This window comes from Hyperolius riggenbachi, chromosome 4 (genome assembly GCF_040937935.1).
Source record: "Hyperolius riggenbachi isolate aHypRig1 chromosome 4, aHypRig1.pri, whole genome shotgun sequence".
NCBI lineage: Eukaryota > Metazoa > Chordata > Amphibia > Anura > Hyperoliidae > Hyperolius > Hyperolius riggenbachi.
This window is the reverse complement of record NC_090649.1, coordinates 247,064,874-247,089,309: the sequence shown is the minus strand read 5'-3', so window position 1 is coordinate 247,089,309 and position 24,436 is coordinate 247,064,874. Positions and strand designations below refer to the sequence as shown.

The window sequence follows — 24,436 nt, the reverse complement described above, 5'->3', positions numbered from 1 at the left end:
CTCTGAGCATTAACCAGTGCAGGCACCATTTGAACGAGTGAACAAATAGTCCCGGTATATAAGCAGCAGGTAAAGTGTTGAGGTGAAGGGGGAAGATATACAGAGACACCGGTATATGAATGTATGCTCCAGCACAAGTCATGGATATGGCCAGTATAGGGGCAGAGCAGAACTTTTAAACAAGCAAGGGTAGAGGGGAAAATTGTGCAGAAGTACTAATACCACTACAATGAAACGCTACACTATTGATTACTGCACTTTCTAACAGGGCTGTGGAGTCGGAGTCGTGGAGTCGGGCAATTTTGGGTGCCTGGAGTCGGAGTCGGAAAAAAATGCACCGACTCCGACTCCTAATGAATTTGTAACTGTAATTAAAATAGAAAATATGATAAAATGTTCTATTTCTCAGATAGTCATTAAAAATAATGTATATATACAGTATACATACAGTAATAGCTGTGCTCAGTCCACAAAAATGAAATAAACCAATCAACATTAGTTACTTGTGCTGCTTCAATAAAGCGGTCACTGTATTTTTAAGGTCAGATATACATATCTGATTGTGACTGTATATATGATGTGTACACAGGAATCTCTTATATATACTAAATAACGTCTATGCTGTAAGAATAATGCCTGATGTGTAGCCGTGTCACTAATAGAGATGGTCAATGAGATGGAAATAATTCTGCACTGATGCTGGTTTATGCAAATGTATGCACTCCCTTTGCTGATGAAATCAAATAATTTGATATGTTGTTAAAATTTGGTTAGGTGACTACAAATTAAAGGGTACCTGAGACAGATGAAAAGTAAAGTTTTATACATACCTGGGGCTTCCTCCAGCCCCCTTCAGGCTAATCAGTCCCTCACTGTCCTCCACCACCTGGATTTTCTGCTATGAGTCCTGGTAATTCAGCCAGTCAGCGCTGTCCGGCCACATGCCGCTCCCACAGCCAGGAACATTCTGCACCTGCGCAATAGTGCTGCACAGGTGTAGTATGCTCCTGGCGGCGGAGTGTGTGCATGCGCACTACGCCCGACTGGCTCAAGTACCTGGACTCATACCAGAAGATCCAGGTGGTGAAGGAGGACAACGAGGGACTGATTATCCTGAAGGCGGCTGGAGGAAGCCCCAGGTATGTATAAAACTTTAATTTCATCTATCTCTGGTTTACTTTGTTACACAGTAGTACTATACTCTACATATGCACTCCCCACAGAGCTGCAGGGAATCCACTGAGAATGCTGTGCACATTGAACACAGAGGTGTTGTCTGTCACCCATTAACCTTGTACAGATTGTGCATGAAGAATGTGTAATAGAGGAAGAATCTCCTCATTCCCCTGCAGAGTACCTGCACATCATTCTTACATGTACCCACACTTACAATGCCTAGGGCCTGATAGATGTTCTTTGTTCCCGGTTTGTACCTTTTACAAGTACTCTTACCAAGGACTAGTTTTAGTCTAAAGGGAATAAATATAGTAGTCTACATATCCTTCTCACTTCAGTTGTCTTGTAAAATTCCTAAGCGTTGGCAGTTAAGAGACGAATTTCACGTTACATACTTTTAATCAACAAAATTGTAACATGCAAATTAGAGGAGTCGGAGTCGATGGAATCCTAAACTGAGGAGTCGGAGTCAGAGTCGGTGGATTTTTGGACCGACTCCACAGCCCTGCTTTCTAATATTGTAGTTGTACTCTAAGCCAGTTGCACCTCACACTTGGACCATGCTGTAAACTGTGCTGCCTGTACACTCTCTCTGCAGATATACATATAAACTGATCTGTTCTTCAGGAGGTGGTATAGCTATTGCACTTGCTCCTGAAACTGCTGGTGAAGGAACTTTACTCTTCTTCAGTGATGCCAAGCAGCACACCATGTGTTCTACAGCAGGGTTTACCAGCCCCATCCTCAAGCACCACCAACAGTGCATGTTTTGTGAAAATCCAGGTAATTAGCTCTGCCGAGACACGGATTACCCCACCTGTGAATATGTGCAGTTTCCAACAAAACATGTACTGTTGGCGGTACTTGAGGACAGGGTTGGGAAGCCCTGTTCTACGGGAACCAGTAAAGCACTTTTCTAATGAACCTGTTAGAAGGGATGCAACACCCTTCTTCCCATGATCGTGGTACAGTGGCTGGGACAGTATTAAACTACTACTGCCCCCCTCCCACTGGTAAACGTTAGTCTTTCTGCTACACCCAGTTTCCCCTGTTGGCAGCACAGTGTGCCAGGACTATACTGAACCTTTTGGGCCTACCAGCAGATGTACCTCCGCAGTTTTGGTGTAAATTATATAGAAACTGGAGAATTCCATACTTCGCAACTCCTAAAGACTTTGCTTGAAGGTCAGTTTGTTATTGACTTCTGTTTGCTATTGTACCTTTTGTATTGCTGGTTCTCGATAATGTAATATTTTTTGTAAATATTTAGTTATATAGCTAGGCATGTTGGTTTGTTTGCGATGTCTGTGATTGATTTACGGAGGAGGCATTGTTCACCTTGCACTTATTGACCATACTGCACATTCCTATTAAGCATGGTTTGCTTCATATCTGTGCCTCAGTTTTTGTATACGTTGCAAATGTGGTCACCGGTTCCACTATCGGCAAAGCTTATTACAAACAAGACATATCAGAGGCAGGGGTATTGGAAAGCAAGGCTAGATATAGTGTATACTACTTGCATAGCGACAGTATAGAAATATAGCCCAGCCAGCAGCTGACTCATATCAGACGCACAACACTGCTAGAACCTTAAAATAAGCTTGGATTACATTTTACAATTAATTATTGATTAATTGACTAGAGACAGAGATTTTAACATCTTCTATACCTAAATGCAAATCTGTCATCTCTTTGAAATTTTACCAGATTGGGGGGAGTAGAGTTAATCACATTGATTTGATTATCTTCTAGTATTTCCAATTAAACGTCTCATATCATATCAAGCTGTTCATTCTCTGGTTCTTGTTGCTTTCAGACTGTGCCAAGATTAAAATTAAGAATATCCTGTACAGTCCTGGAGCATGTGCGTATATACTGTATGTATGTCCGTATGTACTGTATGTATGTGCGTATGTACTGTATGTAGGTGCATATATACTGTATGTAGGTGCATATATACTGTATGTAGGTGCATATATACTGTATGTATGTGCATGTAAGTGTGATTGTGTGTGTGTGTGTGTGTGTGTGTGTGTGTGTGTGTGTGTGTGTGTGTGTGTGTGTGTGTGTGTGTGTGTGTGTGTGTGTGTGTGTGTGTGTGTGTGTGTGTGTGTGTGTGTGTGTGTGTGTGTGTGTAAGTGTGTGTGCGTGTGCGTGTGTGTGTATACAGGATTTTTCATTTGCTGTCCAGCTATTTTTCTCAAGTTATGCTTTCACATTACATTTGCCATATTTCGTAAAACATTTTAAGATTCTAAGTAGGCTCTTACCAAAGACACAATGTCCAGCAAGAAATCCACAAGCAAGCAAAAATTAATTAATGGTAGGTCTGATGGATTATTGCTGTCATTAGGAGACTGGAGTCTAGCATGAAGTGTTCGTCTATATTAAGACAATATCAAAAAGATTAAAAAAAAACAAAAAAAAAACATGGTAAATCAAATAAAGACTCCATGAATAAGTATGACATAACCCTAACGCATATGTAAAGCAACTACATAATATCCATCATCTTAATCAGTACTTGGATCCAAAAAGTATACAATACCCTAATAAAATTTTCATAGGATTAATTTTCGGGAGTCTCTCACATTGTCATTATATAATGCAAAAAGATAGGCACAGAATACTAAAAACAGCTTAAAGGGTACCTAAAGTGACCAGTTTAACTTACCTGAAGCTTCATTCAGCCCCCTTTATTTGTCCTGGTCCCTTGGTTCTGCTCTTCTGTTTAGCAGCTGTGCTCCTCAGAAATCTTGTTGACTGAGCCAACTACTGCACATGTACGGCCTGACCACCCACCTCCTTGATCGTGCTCTCCTGACTGAGAGCATTCGGAGCATGCGCAGTTGCAACTTTTTCGAACTGTGCAAGTGCAGAACACTCCTGGTAACGGGAACACAATCAAGACAGCGCAAAGCCCGGGTTGTGTATGCAGCTGTCGGAGAGGACAGCTGCTGAATGGAACAGAGCAGAAAGACAACAACAAGGGACCAGGATGACTACAGGTGGCTGGAAGAAGCCCCAGCTAAGTTAAACTAGGCAACATACTGTCACTTTAGGTTCCCTTTAAAGCTATATTCTGCAGACAAAAAGGAGTGCTGCTGAATGCCTGGTGTATCAAGCTAAAAGTATTTTTAAACGTTTTTTTTTTAAAATATTATTTAGCATAAATAAACTCAGTGTAACAGTAGGCTCAGTAGGTATCACAGTGGATATAGCACTCTCTTGTAATGCTCGGGTACCTGGTTCGAATTCAGGCAAGGACACTATCTGTATGGAGTTCAAATGCTCTTCTCATGTTTGTGAGAGTTTCCTCTAGGCACTTTTGTTTCCCCCACATTACAAAACCACACTGATAAGTTATTTGGTTCTTCCCAAAATCTTTTTGATAGATCAAAAACTTACAGGTTGCGCTTGTCCAATGGAAATACAAAACATTTTTTTAATAAAAGGTTATATAACCTGAACAACTTTATATAAAAAGGCATTAGCCCAATAGCATAAAATACATATAGAATATAATCTCATAAAACACTCGAACCAGTCCTGGACTGCTTAGTAACAGTAAAGCATATTATGGTAATGACTCTGCTCTAAGAGGTTAGTATCTCTTGCATAATGAAGCGGTAGAAATAATTGCAGTGATGAGTATCCCAAGCATGAGTTGGTATCTGTAAAGCAAACAGGCGTAGAAGATTTCCAAGCGTGCTAGCAAGTATGATGTTGATGCATGCAGAGATAAACAAAGTGTTAGCAAGCGATAGGCCTGTTGAGGTGCTGACAGGCAAGTGAAACCAAACAACGTATCTTTATGATTAGGTTGATCAATATTCAATGGGATAGATAAGGAGCGATCTCACCCTCCTCTGATGTAGTATCCTTTGGTGATAAGTCCTCTAGCGGATAATATCTTCCGGGAAGCCGCTCTATCTCATCAGCCCCGGCCGGCGGCTAGGTGAGAGAGACTTGATCTGCAGTGCAGTATCGGGCAAGCGTGCCCGGCTCCCTAGGGGTCCGGATAGCGTGGGTAGCGTAGATCTTGCAGGCCTCCAACTCGGCAAACTTCCGTCCTGCTCGCACCGCCAGTCCGGAGCTCCGACACACCTCCTTCCCCTATGCGGCGTGACGTCACGACTCTAGCCTCCGCTGACGTTTCGAGAGGAACGCCTCTCTTTCTCAAAGCTTGGCTACTAGGGGATAGGAGGGTGGTTCTTTATACTGTGTAGTAGATAGGATTATTGAAAGGCATACAGCTCAAGATCCTTATTCAGTCCATGCGGAACTAGTGTGTTCAAATTGAATATCCACATGGTTTCACGTAGCCAAGCTTTGAGAAAGAGAGGCGTTCCTCTCGAAACGTCAGCGGAGGCTAGAGTCGTGACGTCACGCCGCATAGGGGAAGGAGGTGTGTCGGAGCTCCGGACTGGCGGTGCGAGCAGGACGGAAGTTTGCCGAGTTGGAGGCCTGCAAGATCTACGCTACCCACGCTATCCGGACCCCTAGGGAGCCGGGCACGCTTGCCCGATACTGCACTGCAGATCAAGTCTCTCTCACCTAGCCGCCGGCCGGGGCTGATGAGATAGAGCGGCTTCCCGGAAGATATTATCCGCTAGAGGACTTATCACCAAAGGATACTACATCAGAGGAGGGTGAGATCGCTCCTTATCTATCCCATTGAATATTGATCAACCCAATCATAAAGATACGTTGTTTGGTTTCACTTGCCTGTCAGCACCTCAACAGGCCTATCGCTTGCTAACACTTTGTTTATCTCTGCATGCATCAACATCATACTTGCTAGCACGCTTGGAAATCTTCTACGCTTGTTTGCTTTACAGATACCAACTCATGCTTGGGATACTCATCACTGCAATTATTTCTACCGCTTCATTATGCAAGAGATACTAACCTCTTAGAGCAGAGTCATTACCATAATATGCTTTACTGTTACTAAGCAGTCCAGGACTGGTTCGAGTGTTTTATGAGATTATATTCTATATGTATTTTATGCTATTGGGCTAATGCCCTTTTATATAAAGTTGTTCAGGTTATATAACCTTTTATTAAAAAATTTTTTTGTATTTCCATTGGACAAGCGCAACCTGTAAGTTTTTGTATTCATAGTTTTAGGAATTGGGATCCCTTTACAGTTTGCTGCTGTCTGATTGGGCGCAACACTAATATTTTTGATAGATCAGTTAACTTTCACCCAATTCCTTTAACCCATTAGCAGCGTCAATAGTTATGTTTGAGATAAGTGCACTGCTCTGACCTCATTCGGCAAAACTTGTTGTGCTGTAAATTCTTTGAAAGCTTTGATCTTTTTTCCTAGCAGAAAATATAGAAACTGAAAGCAGAAGTCCCGTTATTGTCTAACACTGCCCCCTAGTGACTAGTGGTCATAAATACACATTACAGCAGTACTAATTAGAAGCAAGAAAATGTAACAAAAGAATTTGGCCTGGAGCACTTGCAAGTCTCTAAATAAATTGGCTAAAAAGGGGTTAAAGGGTACTGTGACTTTAGAAAATGCAAATGTAAGGTACTCACCTTAGTATAGAGAAGCCTATGGATAATCCATAGGCTGCCTACCTCGCCGCACCAGCACTGAGACCCTTGAAGCTCCTAGACAAGGCTTGTTGACTGTAGCATCGCCACACTAAACAGAGCTGCTTGGGTTTAGCTTTTAATACCGAGGATGAGTGGCTTTGTGCTACTGTGTAGGTGTGAGCCATCCTGCACAGTGCAGCCCCGCTCATTCACAGATAGGAACGTGCCCACGGACTTCCAGAGGGTCCTGGTGCCCAGCAATGGTCCCGAGGAGGATGTGTAAAGCCTCTGGAAGATCCAGAAGCTTCTCTCTACTGAGGTAAGTATCTTACTTTTCTTTTCCAAAAGTCGAAGGCTTGCTTTAACTCTGCTGTGTTCAACTGTGCAAAAATTCAACTGAACACATTTTTCCAGATAGCAGATTGCGTTGCCAGTAGAGATGGTCAATGAGATGAATAATGAAAGCATTCCAGCCCAATACAGTTTGGAATATGGCCAATCGACTGCACTTCCTGACGTTTTTAGACTGGCCTATTTGTTTCAATATTTTTCTGAAATATTTTCAATTTTCAATAAACTGAACATTACACATCAGCCACACGGGACACATACAGTTGTCCATAAAAGTGATAAAGAACCTCTAACTGTCTGAAATCTCATGATTATAATATAATGACCAAGACTGGCCCATTGCAAACTGCATACAAATTGTACACTAGGCACAATTATGCATCTCACTGACCATCTCTAGTTGCCATTCCTCAGCTGGGGGGGGGGGGGGGGGGGGGGGGGTTGGCAGCAGCCCCTACCAGTTACAACAGTGCACTCATCAAAATGGATGCGGTGTGGTCTAGTTTATGGTCTAGTTTATTGTGTGCCCAACCCAAGTTCAGAATAAAGAAAACTACTTGTTCAGAGGCTTTTAAGAAAATAAATCTGCATAAACAGCAAAGCAATACATATTCCATGTAAGCACTTTCTAAATATACTCCAGCATTTAATGTGAACATAGGCTTGGGGGAGAAAACAATTGTAAATGTCAATAATATGCAGTTTACATCTCAGCTGAATCAGAGGAGATTTGTCACTGTTCTGTTAATAAACGCTTGCTTGCCTAAAGGACTAAACATTCTGACGCTGCAATAAATCATTCCTACAGCCCGAGTGGTATTAAATAAAAAGCCAAACTAAGTGGCAGGTTTTTACTCAATAAAATGTATGAGTACCTACCTGCAGCATTCTTCAAACCAGCGTGCAATGTAATCCCACATGTAATAAGGCTCAAAAGAGTTAAACAATAGGTTGGCTGTTTTAATGAGCTCTGCAGTTCTTTTGTTTTCCCGTAATTTACTGTAACAAATAAAAGGCACACTGTAGTTATTGTAAGTCACAAATTAATTGCATAAAACTGATGATACAGAAGGCCGGAAAAAGGGAAAAACATTTAAGAGTTTAAAAAACAAGTAGAGGAATAAATATACTGTATAACTGTTCCTAATCTTTTTTAACCCAGGCAGGGCTCACAATGGGAATCCCTATGTATTTTGTCATGAAACATGCCATATCTGTGACCGCACAATTGGGAATATTGGCCCATATGCAATTAACTTTTTCTCTTGAGTTTTCTCCTAGGTAAAAATTTAGCACCTTGATAATAAAATGCACTTAAAACCACCAGCAAGCGAGAAAATATTCAAGTACTTCTTAGTACTTTTTCAATTGAAAAGCACTGAAAAGTTGTTTTATTAAGAAGCTGAAAAACTATCTACTAGGAGAAAACTCAGGAGAAAATGTTAATTACATAAGGGCCATTCTGTTTAAGAAGTCAAACAGCACACAAAAATCAGAACAACGTGTTTTTGCATTTTTATGGTAGGGCTTGTATGGACACGTGCACTTGTGTGTAAACTAAAACACTGAGCTCCTCGACACAAAGGGCTCTATTCACAACACTTCTCATAAATGAGTTATTTTCAGTTATTTAATTAATAAAAATAGCCTTTCAGCACACTTACAAGCAAAATAATCACTCAAAGTAAGTTGTTGCTGATCTTCATTTTAACTGCTTGCCGACCGCGTCACGCCGATGGGCGTGGCTGAGGCGGCAGCCCCAGGACCGCCCACCGCCGAGCGGCGTAAAGTCCTGGGGTGGCAGTTTGCAGGAGATCGCGCGCAGCTCCTGTTGCCGCTTGGGAGACTTAGAAAGCGAAACCGCCGTCTTTCTTCTAAGTACAGCGCTGTGATCTGCAGCAGCGCTGTACTGGGGACAGCCGTGTGACACGGCTGTCCCCTCCTGACTGTCGATGGTGATCGGCTGTCATAGGCTGAAGCCTATGAAAGCTGATCACAGGGATTGGCTGACGGGGGGGAGGGAAGGGAGGGTATTGTAAAAAATAAATAAGTAAATTTAATAAAAAAATATTAGTATAAATATTTACAAAAAAAAGAGAGCTCTGTTGGTGGGGGGGAAAGGAGGGGGGAATCACTAGTGTGCTGTGTTGTGCAGCCCTGCAGCTTGGCCTTAAAGCTGCAGTGGCCAATTACACAAAAAATAGCCTGGTCTTTAGGGGGGGGGGGGTAGTACTGTGGTCCTCAAGAGGTTAATATTACTTTTCTTACCTTAATTATATTATAATTTTGCTCTTTGGGAGCTTAAAAAAGGAACATAGATAAGGTGAAAACAGAGGAAAATGCGTACGAGAGGAATTGGCGCAGGAGATTTGGGCGCGGGATACAGCCTGTATGGCTTATCCTGCTCCTGCACAAATTCCCATCAATGTTAAATACTATTCCCCCCTCCAGGCCGCCATGGATGGTAGAGAATGAAATAATTTGGCTTCCAGCAATTGCTGGCGGCCGAATTATAGTGTTTTATAAGTAACTTCAGCTCCACCTTCTGATGGCGTTGAAGTTACTCACTGCTGCGCCCAAGTCTCCTGCGCTGGAATGGCAGTGTTTGGAGGAAAACAGGTGAAAAAAGCTTTGTGAATCATGCCCAATGTAGAGTAAAAGTGGTTAAAAACTATAAAAAAAAATAATGAGCACCGCTTGCGCATATTTGTGTTATATCGCAAAGTGTATTACACAAGAGACGTTCCGTGGGTGGCCTTTCAGGCAACTGATCACTCCCCATCGGTGGGACACAACAAAACACCCCTCACGTGTACAATAGCTTTTATTTTAGGATAGCAACTTCCCACAGGTTTCAGATCTTTACACATCACAGCAGTCAGCTGTTTGCATATGATGCAATATGTGCAGGATTGATCAATATTTAACAGCACATCACACTACTGAAAAAAAAATCAAAATCAAAATCAAAAAAATGATTGTATACTGGTTGTTACCAACTGCTCAGCAAAATTCACTTTTGATCGATGTGCAATATGATCATTTGTCAGCTGGAAGTGAATATCTAGATGTGCAAATCTCCCCAAAGCATACACATAGGGTGCCTTCAATTCTGGCAACCAAAACTGCATGACTGGCTCTATGTATCCTTATATTCCTACTTTATATAGAAAATACTGCATGAAGATGTGCTCCCCCCCCTTTACCAATGTTGGACACATGGCCATTCTTACATACAGCAGAATGCAAGGAATAGCACATCTCTCATTTACTTGTACTGTATGTCAAAATGGCCACCCACGCACTAGCTTATTAAAAGTGTCATGCAAATTGTATGCAACTTGGGAATGGGCCAATCAAATTATGCAAAATACTGCAATTCGAAGCCAGAAGAATCTGTATGGCTTTGTTCATGTTTTGATATCTAAATGTAGTAAGTGCACTACTTGTGTCCCGTGTGTATTAAAATGGTTTTATGTATGACTTACATCTTACCTTCTGTTATTATCTACAGGAAAGAATACTTTCTATAAAGAGAGACCAAGATCCCCTGATACTATCCCTAACCTTGCACAACTGCATCTTAATAAACACTCAGCCTCAGAATGTGAGAGGTTCATAGTCTAAACTGAAGGAAACCAAGCACAGCTGGTGACATAACCAGAGGGGAGGTACTCGGTGCAATTACTGTTTCAGGAAGTACCAATGGTGGGCTTATCGCTGCCTGGGAAGAGTGATTGCTTTTGTCTGTTATATCTGCTATGATTTTAAATGTAAGGCCCATACACACTTACAGGATCTTCTCAAAAAATTAGCATATTGTGATAAAGTTCATTATTTTCTGTAATGTGCTGATAAACTTTAGACTTTCATATATTTTAGATTCATTACACACAACTGAAGTAGTTCAAAGCCTTTTATTGTTATAATATTGATGATTTTGGCATACAGCTCATGAAAACCCAAAATTCCTATCTCAAAAAATTAGCATATCACGAAAAGGTTCTCTAAACGAGCTATTAACCTAATCATCTGAATCAACTAATTCACTCTAAACACCTGCAAAAGATTCCCGAGGCTTTTAAAACTCCCAGCCTGGTTCATTACTCAAAACCGCAATCATGGGTAAGACTGCCGACCTGACTGCTGTCCAGAAGGCGGCCATCATTGACACCCTCAAGCAAGAGGGTAAGACACAGAAAGAAATTTCTGAACGAATAGGCTGTTCCCTGAGTGCTGTACCAAGGCACCTCAGTGGCAAGTCTGTGGGAAGGAAAAAGTGTGGCAGAAAAGAAAATGCTCCAGAACGAGAAGAGGTGACCGGACTCTGAGGAAGATTGTGGAGAAGGACAGATTCCAGACCTTGGGGGACCTGCGGAAGCAGTTGACCGAGTCTGGAGTAGAAACATCCTGAGCCACCGTGTACAGGTGAGTGCAGGAAATGGGCTACAGGTGCCACATTCCCCAGGTCAAGCCACTTTTGAACCAGAAACAGCGTCAGAAGCGCCTGACCTGGGCTACAGAGAAGCAGCACTGGACTGTTGCGCAGTGGTCCAAAGTACTTTTTCCGGATGAAAGCAAGATTTGCACGTCATTCGGAAATCAAGGTGCCAGAGTCTGGAGGAAGACTAGGGAGAGGGAAATGCCAAAATGCCTGAAGTCCAGTGTCAAGTACAGGTCAGGCACTTCTGCCGCTGTTTCTGGTTCAAAAGTGGCTTTACCTGGGGAATGCGGCACCTGTAGCCCATTTCCTGCACACGCCTGTACACGGTGGCTCTGGATGTTTCTACTCCAGACTCAGTCCACTGCTTTCACAGGTCCCCTAAGGTCTGGAATCGGTCCATCTCTACAATCTTCCTCAGGGTCCGGTCACCTCTTCTCGTTGTGCAGCGTTTTCTGCCACACTTTTTCCTTCCCACAGACTTCCCACTGAGGTGCCTTGATACAGCACTCTGGGAACAGCCAATTCGTTCAGAAATTTCTTTCTGTGTCTTACCCTCTTGCTTGAGGGTGTCATTGGTGGCCTTCTGGACAGCAGTCAGGTCGGCAGTCTTAAGGTGCGTACACACATGCGACTATAGTCGTTTGTAACGATCGTTCCCCGATCTTTACCAACGACGATCGTTACAAAAAACGAACCACCGACTATTAAGGCAAACGACGAACGAGCCAAATCGCTACAAAAGAAAGTTCTGTCTCGGCGGATTTTAACCAACGACGATCGTTTGCAAAAGTAGTACATCGTTGGAAACGATCGTTCGTACTAGGCTTGACATGCGCATTTCACTATTTCTCCATGGAACTTCTCATTTTTATGCGCAGGCGCAATAGTTGCTTTCTGTGATGTAACGTTCGTTCTAACGATCAGATCGTTACACACATTTTAAAACTACCTTTACTTAGGTCGTTCTTTCATCAATTAAAAGTTCGTTCGTCGTTCTTAACGAACGATCGTTGTCGCATGTGTGTACGTAGCATTGCTCATTGCGGTTTTGAGTAATGAACCAGGCTGGGAGTTTTAAAAGCCTCAGGAATCTTTTGCAGGTGTTTAGAGTTAATTAGTTGATTCAGATGATTAGGTTAATAGCTCGTTTAGAGAACCTTTTCGTGATATGCTAATTTTTTGAGATAGGAATTTTGGGTTTTCATGAGCTGTATGCCAAAATCATCGTTATAACAATAAAAGGCTTTGAACTACTACAGTTGTGTGTAATGAATCTAAAATATATGAAAGTCTAAAGTTTATCAGTACATTACAGAAAATAATGAACTTTATCAAAATATGCTAATTTTTTTAGAAGATCCTGTACAACTTAGGCCACCCAAAATGATAGTTCCAAATTGTTTTGGGAGCCTTGCGCCAGAGTGTGTAAGCATCCCCTGCCATTTGCGGTCATTAATTTTGTGTTCAGATGTTGGAAATTCATGTTCAATCGCTTTTCTTACTAGACGCCATAGGCGCCAACTGTTTTATCCCAAATTGGCAATTATCTATACAGCTTTATGAATTACCTATACAGCCTTATGAGAGCCTTTTGTTGTTTGCAGATTTAATCAACTATTTAATTGATTGTTCATAATGCATTATAGAAAGATTTTACTTTTGGGCTCATTTATACTCTTTCTTCTTTTCTAGGAGTGTGGACAATTATACTATAATAGAATTACAGCCTACCTACTAAGCTGTGCGGGATCCTTGCTAAAAGGGGCTTGTGTCTGAAGATCTAGTTCTGCTTTGCACTGTGTATATAACGTTCTGAAAACTTCTATTAACACATCTTCCAGAATGGCAGGACCTGACAAAATACAAAAACACCAGGGAATTAGTGATCAACATGACATAGGAATGTACAGAACTTAAACCAAGGTGGTGCAACCCTGGAAAATAAACACAGAGGAGCACACGAGAATATGGACAGCGCCATAGATGTAGGGCTGTAGAAGCCAAAGTCAAATTATAAGTAAAGTGACCGGAGCTACTGAGCTTTCCTATTGCTCCTTGAAGCCAGCCACCACATTACTGAACTATGGGATGTCAGGGTGTAAATACTGGGACCAGCGTAGACCGGCACCATCTCAGTTTTGCTCCTTTATTTAATGCATACGAATGACAGCATAAAGTAGCAGTGTTTCGGAGCTACTGATCCTTTGCTCGCCGCATTACAAAGATATTTCATGAACAGCATCAATTTATATACATAAGACATCATGTCATAGCCAATCACAGGACACCATTTTAAACCACCCAATCATATCAGCTGCCTATCTAATGGATTTGATGGGGAACCTCTGTGATTGGTGAGGATATCATGTCTTATGTATATAAATGGATTCTGTTCATGAAATGTCTTTGTAATGCAGCAAGCTGGACAAAGGAGCAGTAGCTCCAAAATGTTGCTACTATACCTCATGCCAGTGTTTCTCAAACTTGTCCTCGTGACTCCCCAACGGTGCATGTTTTGCAGGCAACCTCACCTATGTATAGGAGGGGTAATTAGTGTCTCAGTTACATGGAATCCACCTAGCTGAGACACTAATTACCTCACCTGTGCATAGGTGTTGGGGAGTAACGAGGGGAGGTTTGAGAAACACTGCCTATGCCATCATTCATATGCATTGAATAAAAGAGCAAAACTGAGATAGTGCCAATCTATAGACTAAAATAAATGGGGACATATGGGAAAAGCCAAACAAAGCTTGAAAAAAAGGCCATGACTTATTCATCCAAAAACTTCTCTGTACATCTCTGATTAAAAACAATAGTCTCTATATGGAGTTTAGCGTGGAAATACCTTAATTAATGAAATATGCTGACTGCAAGACTAAGTATCGCAATAAATCAGATAACTGAAACATCTCGCTATTCAGGACTGCTGACAACTCATCATGCTACAGGACATGGCGGTATAAAAACAAGCTGGCTACATACGAAAGAAATAATGTTGAACAAGAAGTACAATGATCTAAAGGGCGATGACTATAGCTTGTATATCTATATTCTATATCTTATATATTCCCTACTAGCTACTCAATATTTCTCTGTTGTATGAACAACACTGATGGTTATAGAATTTGTATATACAGCAATGTGAAGAACATTCCCTCCTTTCCAGTTAATAAAATATTGCTTATTTTTCACACTTAATTCTGATTTTCAAACAACAGGCATTATTAGGTAAAAGGTTTAAAGTGAACCAGAGATGCAGCACCCTCATGTATTGTACCATATATATCAGTGGGAGCATTACAGAAAAAACCTACCCCGCTCTCTGTTTCATTCTTCACTGCTCAACCTGCTTGTTATCAGCCCTGATAAAATCCCCGACTGAGCATTCAGTCTGGCTTTGCTCAGGAATCATTATAGCTGAGTCATTGTAGCAGAGCCAAAAGGGGGCAGACTTGGGCTTGAAAAGACATCAGAGAAGACAGACTCAGCTATAAAGATTCCTGAGCAAAGCCAGACTGAAGGCTCAGTTGAGGATTTTATCAGGGCTGATAAGAAGCAGGCTGAGCTGTGAATAATGAAACAGAGCAGAGTAGGTGTTTTCTCGAATGTTCGCACTGATATATATGGTAAAATACATGAGGGTGCTTCGTCTCTGGTTCACTTTAGGTACCATTAATTAGCCTGTGTACAAGTAGTAAAAACAGCCTTTAGATATACAGGCCTCGCCTGGAGAATACCAATGACCTCCGTGGCAGGGCTCACTGGTAGCACCTTGATTAATAAAAAATAAAGAAAATCTGTCTCTCTTAAGCCTTGACTGAAGACTACCGCCTCAGCCAGCAAAACACAAACAAACAAACAAACAAACAAACAAACACACACACACACACACACACACACACACACACACACACACACACACACACACACACACACACACACACACACACACACACACACACTGCAATGCAAGCTACACAGCTGACCATGAGTAGACAGCCCCCAGGTTACCGACATCACCCAAGGGGATCATGGCCTGATCCCCGACGGGTGACATCTGTTAAAAGTGTAAACGCATCTTTAGCCACTCAATGGTACAGAAAATATAGACTGACTTTCTCTCCATCACAGAGAATGGGGAGGAAGTCTGCTGCAACTTATCTTGTGCTCAGCACTCTCTAGAGACTGAAAGATTCAGCACTCTGCAAAAGAAACAAAACATGGATGGATGGAAAATACAGTCTATTTTTTTTTCCTAATTCATTACAGCAGTCCTGACATTCATGTCTCCAATGAATCCCCAATTACCTTATCACTACTTGTGACACCTGTGAGGTAAGAAAGAAACAGATAAAGATCTCATTCTGTTTTTCTTTGGAAAATATTTTTCTATTATTTTATTTAAGGGAAAAAATAAGGTAACATTTAAAGCCAATGGGTACCGCTATAAAAAAAAAAAGTCAGATACTCACCTAAGGAGAGGGAAGGCTCGGTCCTAATGAGCCTTCCCTCTCCTCTCCCGGTGCCCTCGGTGCTGCGCTGGCTCCCCCGTTCGCGTCCGCCGCCGCAGGGACTTCGGAGGTCTTCGGGAGCACTCGGGCTTCCGAAGACGGGCCGCTCCATACTACGTACGCGCGAGCGTGTCATAGAGGGCGCTCGCGCATGCGTAGTATGGAGCGGCCCCGTCCTCGGGAGCCCAAGTGATCCCGAAGGCTTCCGAAAGCTCCCTTCGGCATGCGGAAGTGGCAGTATTTGACCGAATTGGTCGAATACTGCCACGGGGGATCCTGCGCGGGACCGGGCGAGGAGAGGGAAGGCTCATTAGGACCGAGCCTTCCCTCTCCTTAGGTGAGTATCTGACTTTGTCTTTTTTGAAACGGTAAACATTCACTTTAAAAAGACAGCTTTTCTTAGTTTTCACCCATTATAAGTTTTTAAACAGTGCTATTGGCTCGCTCTCTCAACACTTCAAGTACGCTTCTGGTGCTATGTATGATGGCAATATTTGATTTAGAAATAAATGTATTTTTCTGCTTTGTGTATGTTTTTCCTCCATCTAGCAATAAGCAATTTAATATAAAAATAGAGAAGGTGTTAATAAGAGGTTTATTTGGTTGTTTTATGTTGTAGGGAGGTGTGGTCGATAAGTGGATTTACTTCTAAGGGGCGGTATACAGAATTTCCACCTCTATTAGGCCTCTTTCAGATGGACGGTGCTTGTCGAGCAGTCCAGTGTTCCATCTGGCACCCACAAGCGCAATTTAAATGTAGTTCAGTAGCAGCAGTTGTTGACAAACGAAGGTGTCATTCTGCGGCAGAAAACCACAACATGTCACGTTTTAGCATGGCCGTGCCCAAATTTGCCTCTATGGGACCTGTTGACCTCTGGTACTGAGTGCTAGCAGATGCACATGAGCAGCTGCCAGTTGGTGAATTCACTGCCTTTACAGGACAACCGTGAGGAGAGGGATATGGAGGCTGCCATATTTATTTCCTTTTAAACAATACCAGTTGCCTGGCTGTCCTGCTGGATCCTCTGCCTCTAATTCTTTTAGCCACAAACCCTACACAAGCATGTAGATCAGGCGTTTTTGACATTATTTTCTGATCTGACAAGGTTAGCTGCATGCTTGTTTATGGTGTGATTCAGACACTATTGCAGCCAAATAGACCAGCAGGGCTGTTTAAAAGGAAATACATATGGCAGTCTCCATATCCCTCTCGTTGCAGTTGTCCTTTAAAGGGGAACTGAAGAGAGAGGTATATGGAGGCTGTCATGTTTATTTCCTTTTAGACAATACCAGTTGCCTGGCAGCCCTGCTGATCCTCTGCCTCTAATACTATTAGCCATAGCCCCTGAACAAGCATGCAGCAGATCAGGTGTTTCAGTGGTTCAGACTTATAAGTCTGATCTGACAAGACTAGCTGCATGCTTGTTTCTGGTTTTAATCAGATACTACTGCAGAGAAATAGACCAGCAGGGCTGCCAGGCAACTGGTATTGATTAAAAGGAAATAAACATGATAGCCTCCATATACCTCTCTCTTCAGTTCCCCTTTAACTACTCACCTAAAAGAGGCCTATTGGTGCTCTTGTTCCATGTGTCTCCATTTTAGTGCTCTGATTGTGCTCCCACTACATTGCCTTCTCACAGTACCTGCTATATAGCGCCATTATTGGGCAGCACGGTGGCATAGTGGTTAGCGCTCCCCGGTTCGAATCCCAGCCAGGTCAACATCTGCAAGGAATTTGTGTTTTCTCCCCGTGTCTATGTGGGTTTTCTCTGGTCACTCCAGTTTCCTGTCACAGCCTTCCCCACGTCTCGGCTAAATGACATCATGGATGATGCCCTCAAGCCGGGACTTAATGGAGACAGCAGTCTCTTTTTGTCTTTTTGCAGGTATGATGTAGGTTTTGTCTAATTTTACATTTGACTTTAAAATGAGAATTCTATGTGAAAAATACACAATGAATGGCAAGAAACCGGGAAATGCTTCATCAGATTGTGCTCCATTTGTATCATCCAGATTTCACATTTACCAGCGTAAAGGGTTTATATTATAGTATAGTAATACCAAGTTCAGGTTTGTCCAACAGACTAATGAGGATACGGAATGGTTTTAAATCTTGGGTTAGTGAGTTTTCTCTGCTCATCTCTTTTCCCTGCAATATTCCCACCATTGCCTGAAAAGCAAAAACAAACAAGATGGTGTTCAGATTTATGTTATTAGACATCCTGCAGTAGCATTTTACAAAGCCTGGAAGCATTTCTTTTACCCAAAGTACACACACCTGCACTAACAGATCTTTGGAGAAGGTGTTGAAATAGTAGGAGGCATGTTCATCGGGATTGCTTTGCCTGGTACTCCTTGGTCCTACAATAGCCCCATTGTTATCGAATCCTTGGAACAAAAACATTATGAGATCAAATGGTGCCTGTTCATTTTAATATTAAGAATAAAATATACAGTTACGGATAACTCACCAAGGTTGCATTTCCCATAATGACAGCAAAGAAGAAATGACATTGTTTAAAACAAGAGAATGTCACACCGACTTTTCGCTGTAACACTATTGCCATTCATATTTTACAGCTAGCTAAAGAGTACTGCTCTTGTACTGTCCTCAGCCCTTTTTTTTTTTAAATATAATTTATTGAAGAAGTAAGAATATTTCCAAATTCCAATACAACATATCTTATTCTCTTCTTCCATTTTCAAAATTATAAAATACATAATAAACAAAAAAAGAAAATAACACCCTCTATTCTCCTCAATCTTCCAATCAATACTCTTACAAATAATTTAACAACAGAATTTCTTTTTCAAAGATCCCCCCACCAATTACCATCTAAAGTACTAAAAAAATTTACAAAATTATAACCACAAAAAAACATAATTATAATTACAGGAGGCTCCCTCCCCTACATCTCCACCATATCTCCATACTCCTAAGTATCTTGAAATTCTCTCAATTTTCCCCATTTAACATTAAAGAGAACCCGAGGTGGCATTGTATTACGTTAGTGGGGCACAGAGGCTGGTTGGTCACACTAACACCAGCCTCTGTTGCCCCATCGTGTGTCTCAAAGACCCCCCTGCTCGCCGCTATACCCCCGCAGTGCTGGCGACACGCAGCGTGTCGCTAGCACAATGTTTACTCTAGCGCTGTCTGTCAGCGCCGCTCCCCCGCATCACCGCTACCCGCCCTCGTCCCTTCCCTCCCGCTGATTGGAGGGAAGGGACGAGGGCGGGTAGCGGCGATGCGGAGGAGGCGGGGGAGCGGCGCTGACAGACAGCGCTAGAGTAAACATTGTGCTGGCGACACGCTGCGTGTCGCCAGCACTGCGGGGAGTATAGCGGCGAGCAGGGGGGTCTTTGAGACACACGATGGGGCAACAGAGGCTGGTGTTAGTGTGCCCAACCAGCCTCTGTGCCCCACTAACGTAATACAATGCCACCTCGGGTTCTCTTTAAATGCTTCTAATCTATCCTGCTGCAAAGCAATCTGATTTTCCATGCTCTTCACCTTGTTAACCCTCTCAACCCATTCTTTCAGGGTTGGAGAACCCTGGCATCTCCACTTAACCGGGATTAAACTTTGAGCCGCAATTAGGAGCTGAGGAACACAATCTCTTATATTTACCAATAGACATAGATGTTCCATGCAGGATTACCTTTATTGGGTCCCAATCTCCACAATCTCCCCATAATTCCTTAATACAGTCCAACACACCCTTCCAAAAACTCAATATTACTGGACACTCCCACGCTAAATGCATTAAAGACCCTTTTGCTCCACACCCCCTACAACATCCATCACTCACCCCCGGAAACATTTTAGCCAACCTATCCGGTGTTCTATACCATCTTGTCAATAATTTCAAATTCATTTCCTTAATTCTAGAGCTAACTGATGTAGCATGAGCCAAAATACACATTTTCCTTTTCAACCCATCGTCTAAAAAGATGCCAGCGTCCTCCTCCCATCTACTCAAATATTTAGGTAATTCTCCCTCCCTCATTTTATTTAACTCTTTATATAAAAATGATATCAGATGCATGGGAGGAGCCTCCTTCACAAACAATTTCTCAAACTGTGATAATTCAGTAATAATGGTAAGATCTCTCCCCTTCTCTGCCAAAAAGTGTTTTAATTGAGTATGTCTCCAAAAATCTAATGGAAATTGCCCATATTCCTCACGCAACCAAATCAAAGTTTTAATTTCTCCATTATTCATAATATCTCTTAACATTACATCTCCCTCTCACCCCATGATCCAAAAAAATCCTTTCTTTCCCTGGCAGAAAAAAGGAGAATCCCCCAAAGGAGTCATCAAGGAAATTCCCACAGACCAACCCCCCTTTTTATTAACAACATCCCACACCTTAAATACATTTTTAATCCAAGAGGGTGTCCATCTTGGTAGATCTCTAAACCTCCCCGGGAGCCAAAAAACTTTTGCCAAATCCAATCCAATCAAATTCTTTTCAATATGTACCCATTTCTTACCTCTTCCCCATATGTCCAATCGAAAAGTCTTAACATTACACAAGCTCTATAATAAAGTTTCAAATCCTGAAGCCCTAACCCCCTTTTTTCTTTAGGACGTACCAAAATCTCAAACTAATCTTGATAGCTTGTTCTGCCAAACAAACCTAATAAGGATGGACTTAAGAGACCTAAAAAAACTGCAGGCACACAAATTGGAATCATAAAGAACACCACCATAGGCAAAATATTCATTTTAACAATATCTACACACCCAAACCATGAAAAACCCCTACCATTCCATCCCTCCAGATCTTTTTTAATTATACTTAATAATGGAAGATAATTTAGGGAGTACAGCCTCGATAGATCACTTGGTAACATTATTCCCAAATATTTAATGGCCTCTTTCCTAAAAGGAAATCAAAAATTGCTTTCTACCAACTTCACAACTCCTGGTGTCAATGACACATTCAGTGCTTCAGACTTAGTCATATCAATCTTGAAATTTGAAAAAAAAAAAACATATCTCTAAATTTCCTTACCCAAATTTGGCAAAGACACCAGAGGCTCCGAAATATAAAACAAGATATCATCTGCAAAAGTCGATATCTTATGTTCCTCATCTCCAACTCTAACTCCATGGATATTTCCAGACCTCCTAACAGTATACAAAAAAACTTCCAAGGTCAAAATAAAAATAAAAGGGGACATAGGACACCCGTCTCGTTCCATTCAACAAGGAGAAGGCATCCGACAGGGCACCATTCGCTCTAACTCTTGCAGTTGGACTAGAATACAGCGCACCCACCCAATTTAACATGTTCTCTCCCAATCCTATAAATCTTAAAGGAGACATAATAAAGTCCCAATTTACCCTGTCGAATGCCTTCTCCGCATCCGTCGACAACATCATCATAGGAACTCCCTTCATTAAAGGGACTCCGAGCTCAGAGTAAAAATAAAATTTGAACTTACCCGGGGCTTCTCCATCCCAGCCCTGGTCGGGACGTCCCACGCCGGCCTCCTGGCTCTTCTCCCGGTGGCTGTCCGCATAGCGCGGACAGGCCGGTCCCCCGGGCGACACTGGCGAGTGTCGGGCCTTCTCCTTCCGTATACGTCATGAATGACGTCACACGCCGGCCGCCGCGCGTCATGACGGCGGCCGGCGTGACAGCACGGCGCATGTGCGATTAAACCGTGGGACGTCCCGACCAGGGCTGGGATGGAGAAAGCCCCGGGTAAGTTCAAATTTTATTTTTACTCTGAGTTCGGAGTCACTTTAAGGACCATTTAAACAATGCCATTGCCCTTGCCACACTATCCCTTCCTTCTCTCTCAGGCACAAACCCAACCTGATCTCCTTTAACTACTAATCCCAGCCATGGCTTAATTCTCTCAACTAAAATTTTTGCAAAAATTGTTATACCCAAATTCAGTAATGATATAGGCCTGTAACTTTGACACAAATCTGGGTCTTTTCCGCTCATATGAATAACTGTTATATAAGCCTCTAACCAGGGCCGGTTGAAGCAACAATGGGGCCCCAGGGCAAAATAAACCTGGAGGGACCCCCCAATTGATACCCCGGAGCAAAAATTGGCATTAAGGAACCTTTTTTGCAGCTGGTATAGTCAGGGTTTGAAGCCCCAATCGGTCGGAGCTCCACATTCTGGCTACCCCAGCCTTCATGGGGACAAGGGGTTAAAAAGTTTCAGGAGGGGGGACCCCACATAATTTTTTTTTAAAATTCCCACACTCTAAACATAAAACAAAAAATTGGGAAAATAGGAAAAAAAATGCCAGGGATCTTCATACAGCCATATTGCGGCTGTATAGCGATCCCTGGCCAAAGCGCTGCGGCTGCGTATAGACCCCCTGGAAACCCCGTCAGGAAATTTATTGCTCTTTCTTTTGATGCATGTAAAATTACACTACCGTTAGGTACTAAAAGTGACATTTACCGCATTTAAAAAGTATACTTTTTTCCTTCTAAACTTTAAAATCGATTTTCTCAAAAACTATAAGGTCTTTTTGAAAAATGTTTTTTTCCTCTTATTCCCAATGATCTCCTTAACATATCCTGCAAATTTAGGGTTTCTAGAATTTAAGGTGGATTTGCTATTAACCATTAAAGTCGGCGGGTTTTTAAATGTGTAATTTTTTTTCCTTTGAAACTTTAAAATTGATTTTCTCAAAAACTATAAGGTCGATTTGAAAATGTTTTTTTCCTCTTGTAGTCACTGGGGGCCCCTACAAGCTCTGGGGCCCTGGGGCAGCTGCCTCCTTTGCCTCTATGGTAGCGCCGGCCCTGCCTCTAACACATCTTTAGGCATTTCTCTACCCTCTTTGAGGGAATTAAAGAATCTACACATAGCTGGCACTAACATCACTGAAAATGGAAAAATATTGCTTTATGAAACCCTCAGGACCCGGTGACTTACCCGCCTTCATGGCTTTTATCATAGCTAACACCTCCTCTTCACTAATCTCTTTTTCCATCATATCTCTATTTTCCTGTGATATTTTTACCATCCCAGATTCCTCTAGATATTTCCACATCCCTTTATCAAAATCCCTGGATCCATTTTTCGGAAGTCCATACAGTGAAGACTAATACTCCTTAAAAACATTTGCTATTTTGTGTGCCTGCAGCTCAACCACCCCCCATTCTTCTTAATCCTAGGAATATATGCACTTTTCCTTTGTCTTTTTAATGCTCTTGCCAACCACCTTCCACTTATATTTGCATTTTCAAACCATTTAGCATAATGAATTCTATTCTTTTCCCTCAGTCTACTCTCTAATAACTCTGACAATTTGATTTTTGCCCTGTTCAAATTATCTAGTGCTTTCTGATCCAATGAACGCTTATGTTCTAATTCCAATTTTCTGATAATAATTCTGTAATTTTACCATTATGCTCTTTTTTGGGGGGCTCCCAGGGATATAAAGACCCCCCTTACCACTGCCTTATGAGCTGACCATACTATGCCCTTGTCCATACCATCCAACTCGTTATCCTCAAAATATTCCACTAATTTTTTTTAATCTTATCTTTAACTTCTATATCATCTAGAAGATTACGATTGAGTCTCCAATGGCAATCACGTCTATTTCTAACCCCTAAATCCAAATCAAACCACACAGGAGCATGATCGGAGATAGTTACATTCCCTATACCTGCTCCTTTTACTCTATCCAAAAAATATTGATCCAAAAACAGAATATCTATCCTTGTATATATATTTTATGCACATGTGAAAAAAAAGAATAATCCTTCACAGAAGGGAAAAGTGCTCTACATACATCTACAATATGAGCATTCTGAAAAATCTTTTTGATAGATTTATTAGCTACTGCCGTAATACTCCTAGAACCAGATGACACATCCATTCTAGGCTCAGAGACCCAATTACAATCTCCTCCAAAAACCAACCATCCCTCCCTGAACCCCTCAAGTTGTTCAATCACCAATCTAAAAAAATTAGCATGTGATTCATTAGGCGCATAGATATTAACAAAAGTATATACTTGGCCCATTAATTGTCCCTTCAAAAAAACAAATCTACCCATCTCCTCACTCTTTTTATCCAAAAATACAAACGGACACGTTTTACTCACTGCTATTGCAACTACTTTAGCCTTTTTAATCGGAGAATTAGAAAAAAAACATCTATCAAATATGGACAAGGGCATGCCAGGCATCTTATCTCTACAAAATTGAGTTTCCTGCAAAAAACGATTTGGGGTTTAAGTTTATGCAACTCCATCCATAATTTTCCTCTTAACTGGAGAACCAAGACACTTAACATTATAGGAGAGAATCCTTAAATTATCACCCTCCTGAGTCATCAAACAAACTCCATTAATTTCCTAGAGGAGACCAGAAGGTGAAAAAAATAATGAAAAACC

General features: G+C 41.8%; 1 protein-coding gene across 6 annotated transcripts in view; it reads right to left on the bottom strand.

Moving 5' to 3' along the window:
* The window catches only part of DOP1A (DOP1 leucine zipper like protein A), a 103,479-nt gene that overhangs the window by 54,943 nt on the left and 24,100 nt on the right, over nucleotides 1-24,436 (bottom strand). For 4 of the 6 annotated variants that reach the window (XM_068281543.1, XM_068281544.1, XM_068281546.1 and 1 more), the window contains exons 8-12: nucleotides 18,323-18,432; nucleotides 18,106-18,214; nucleotides 13,259-13,379; nucleotides 7,963-8,082; nucleotides 3,450-3,561 (exon numbers count right to left, since the gene is read on the bottom strand). In XM_068281543.1, coding sequence (XP_068137644.1) covers nucleotides 3,450-3,561; nucleotides 7,963-8,082; nucleotides 13,259-13,379; nucleotides 18,106-18,214; nucleotides 18,323-18,432 — 572 coding nt within the window. The remainder of the gene's footprint in view (nucleotides 1-3,449; nucleotides 3,562-7,962; nucleotides 8,083-13,258; nucleotides 13,380-18,105; nucleotides 18,215-18,322; nucleotides 18,433-24,436) is intronic. The other 2 variants (XM_068281545.1, XM_068281547.1) reach the window with 1 other exon arrangement.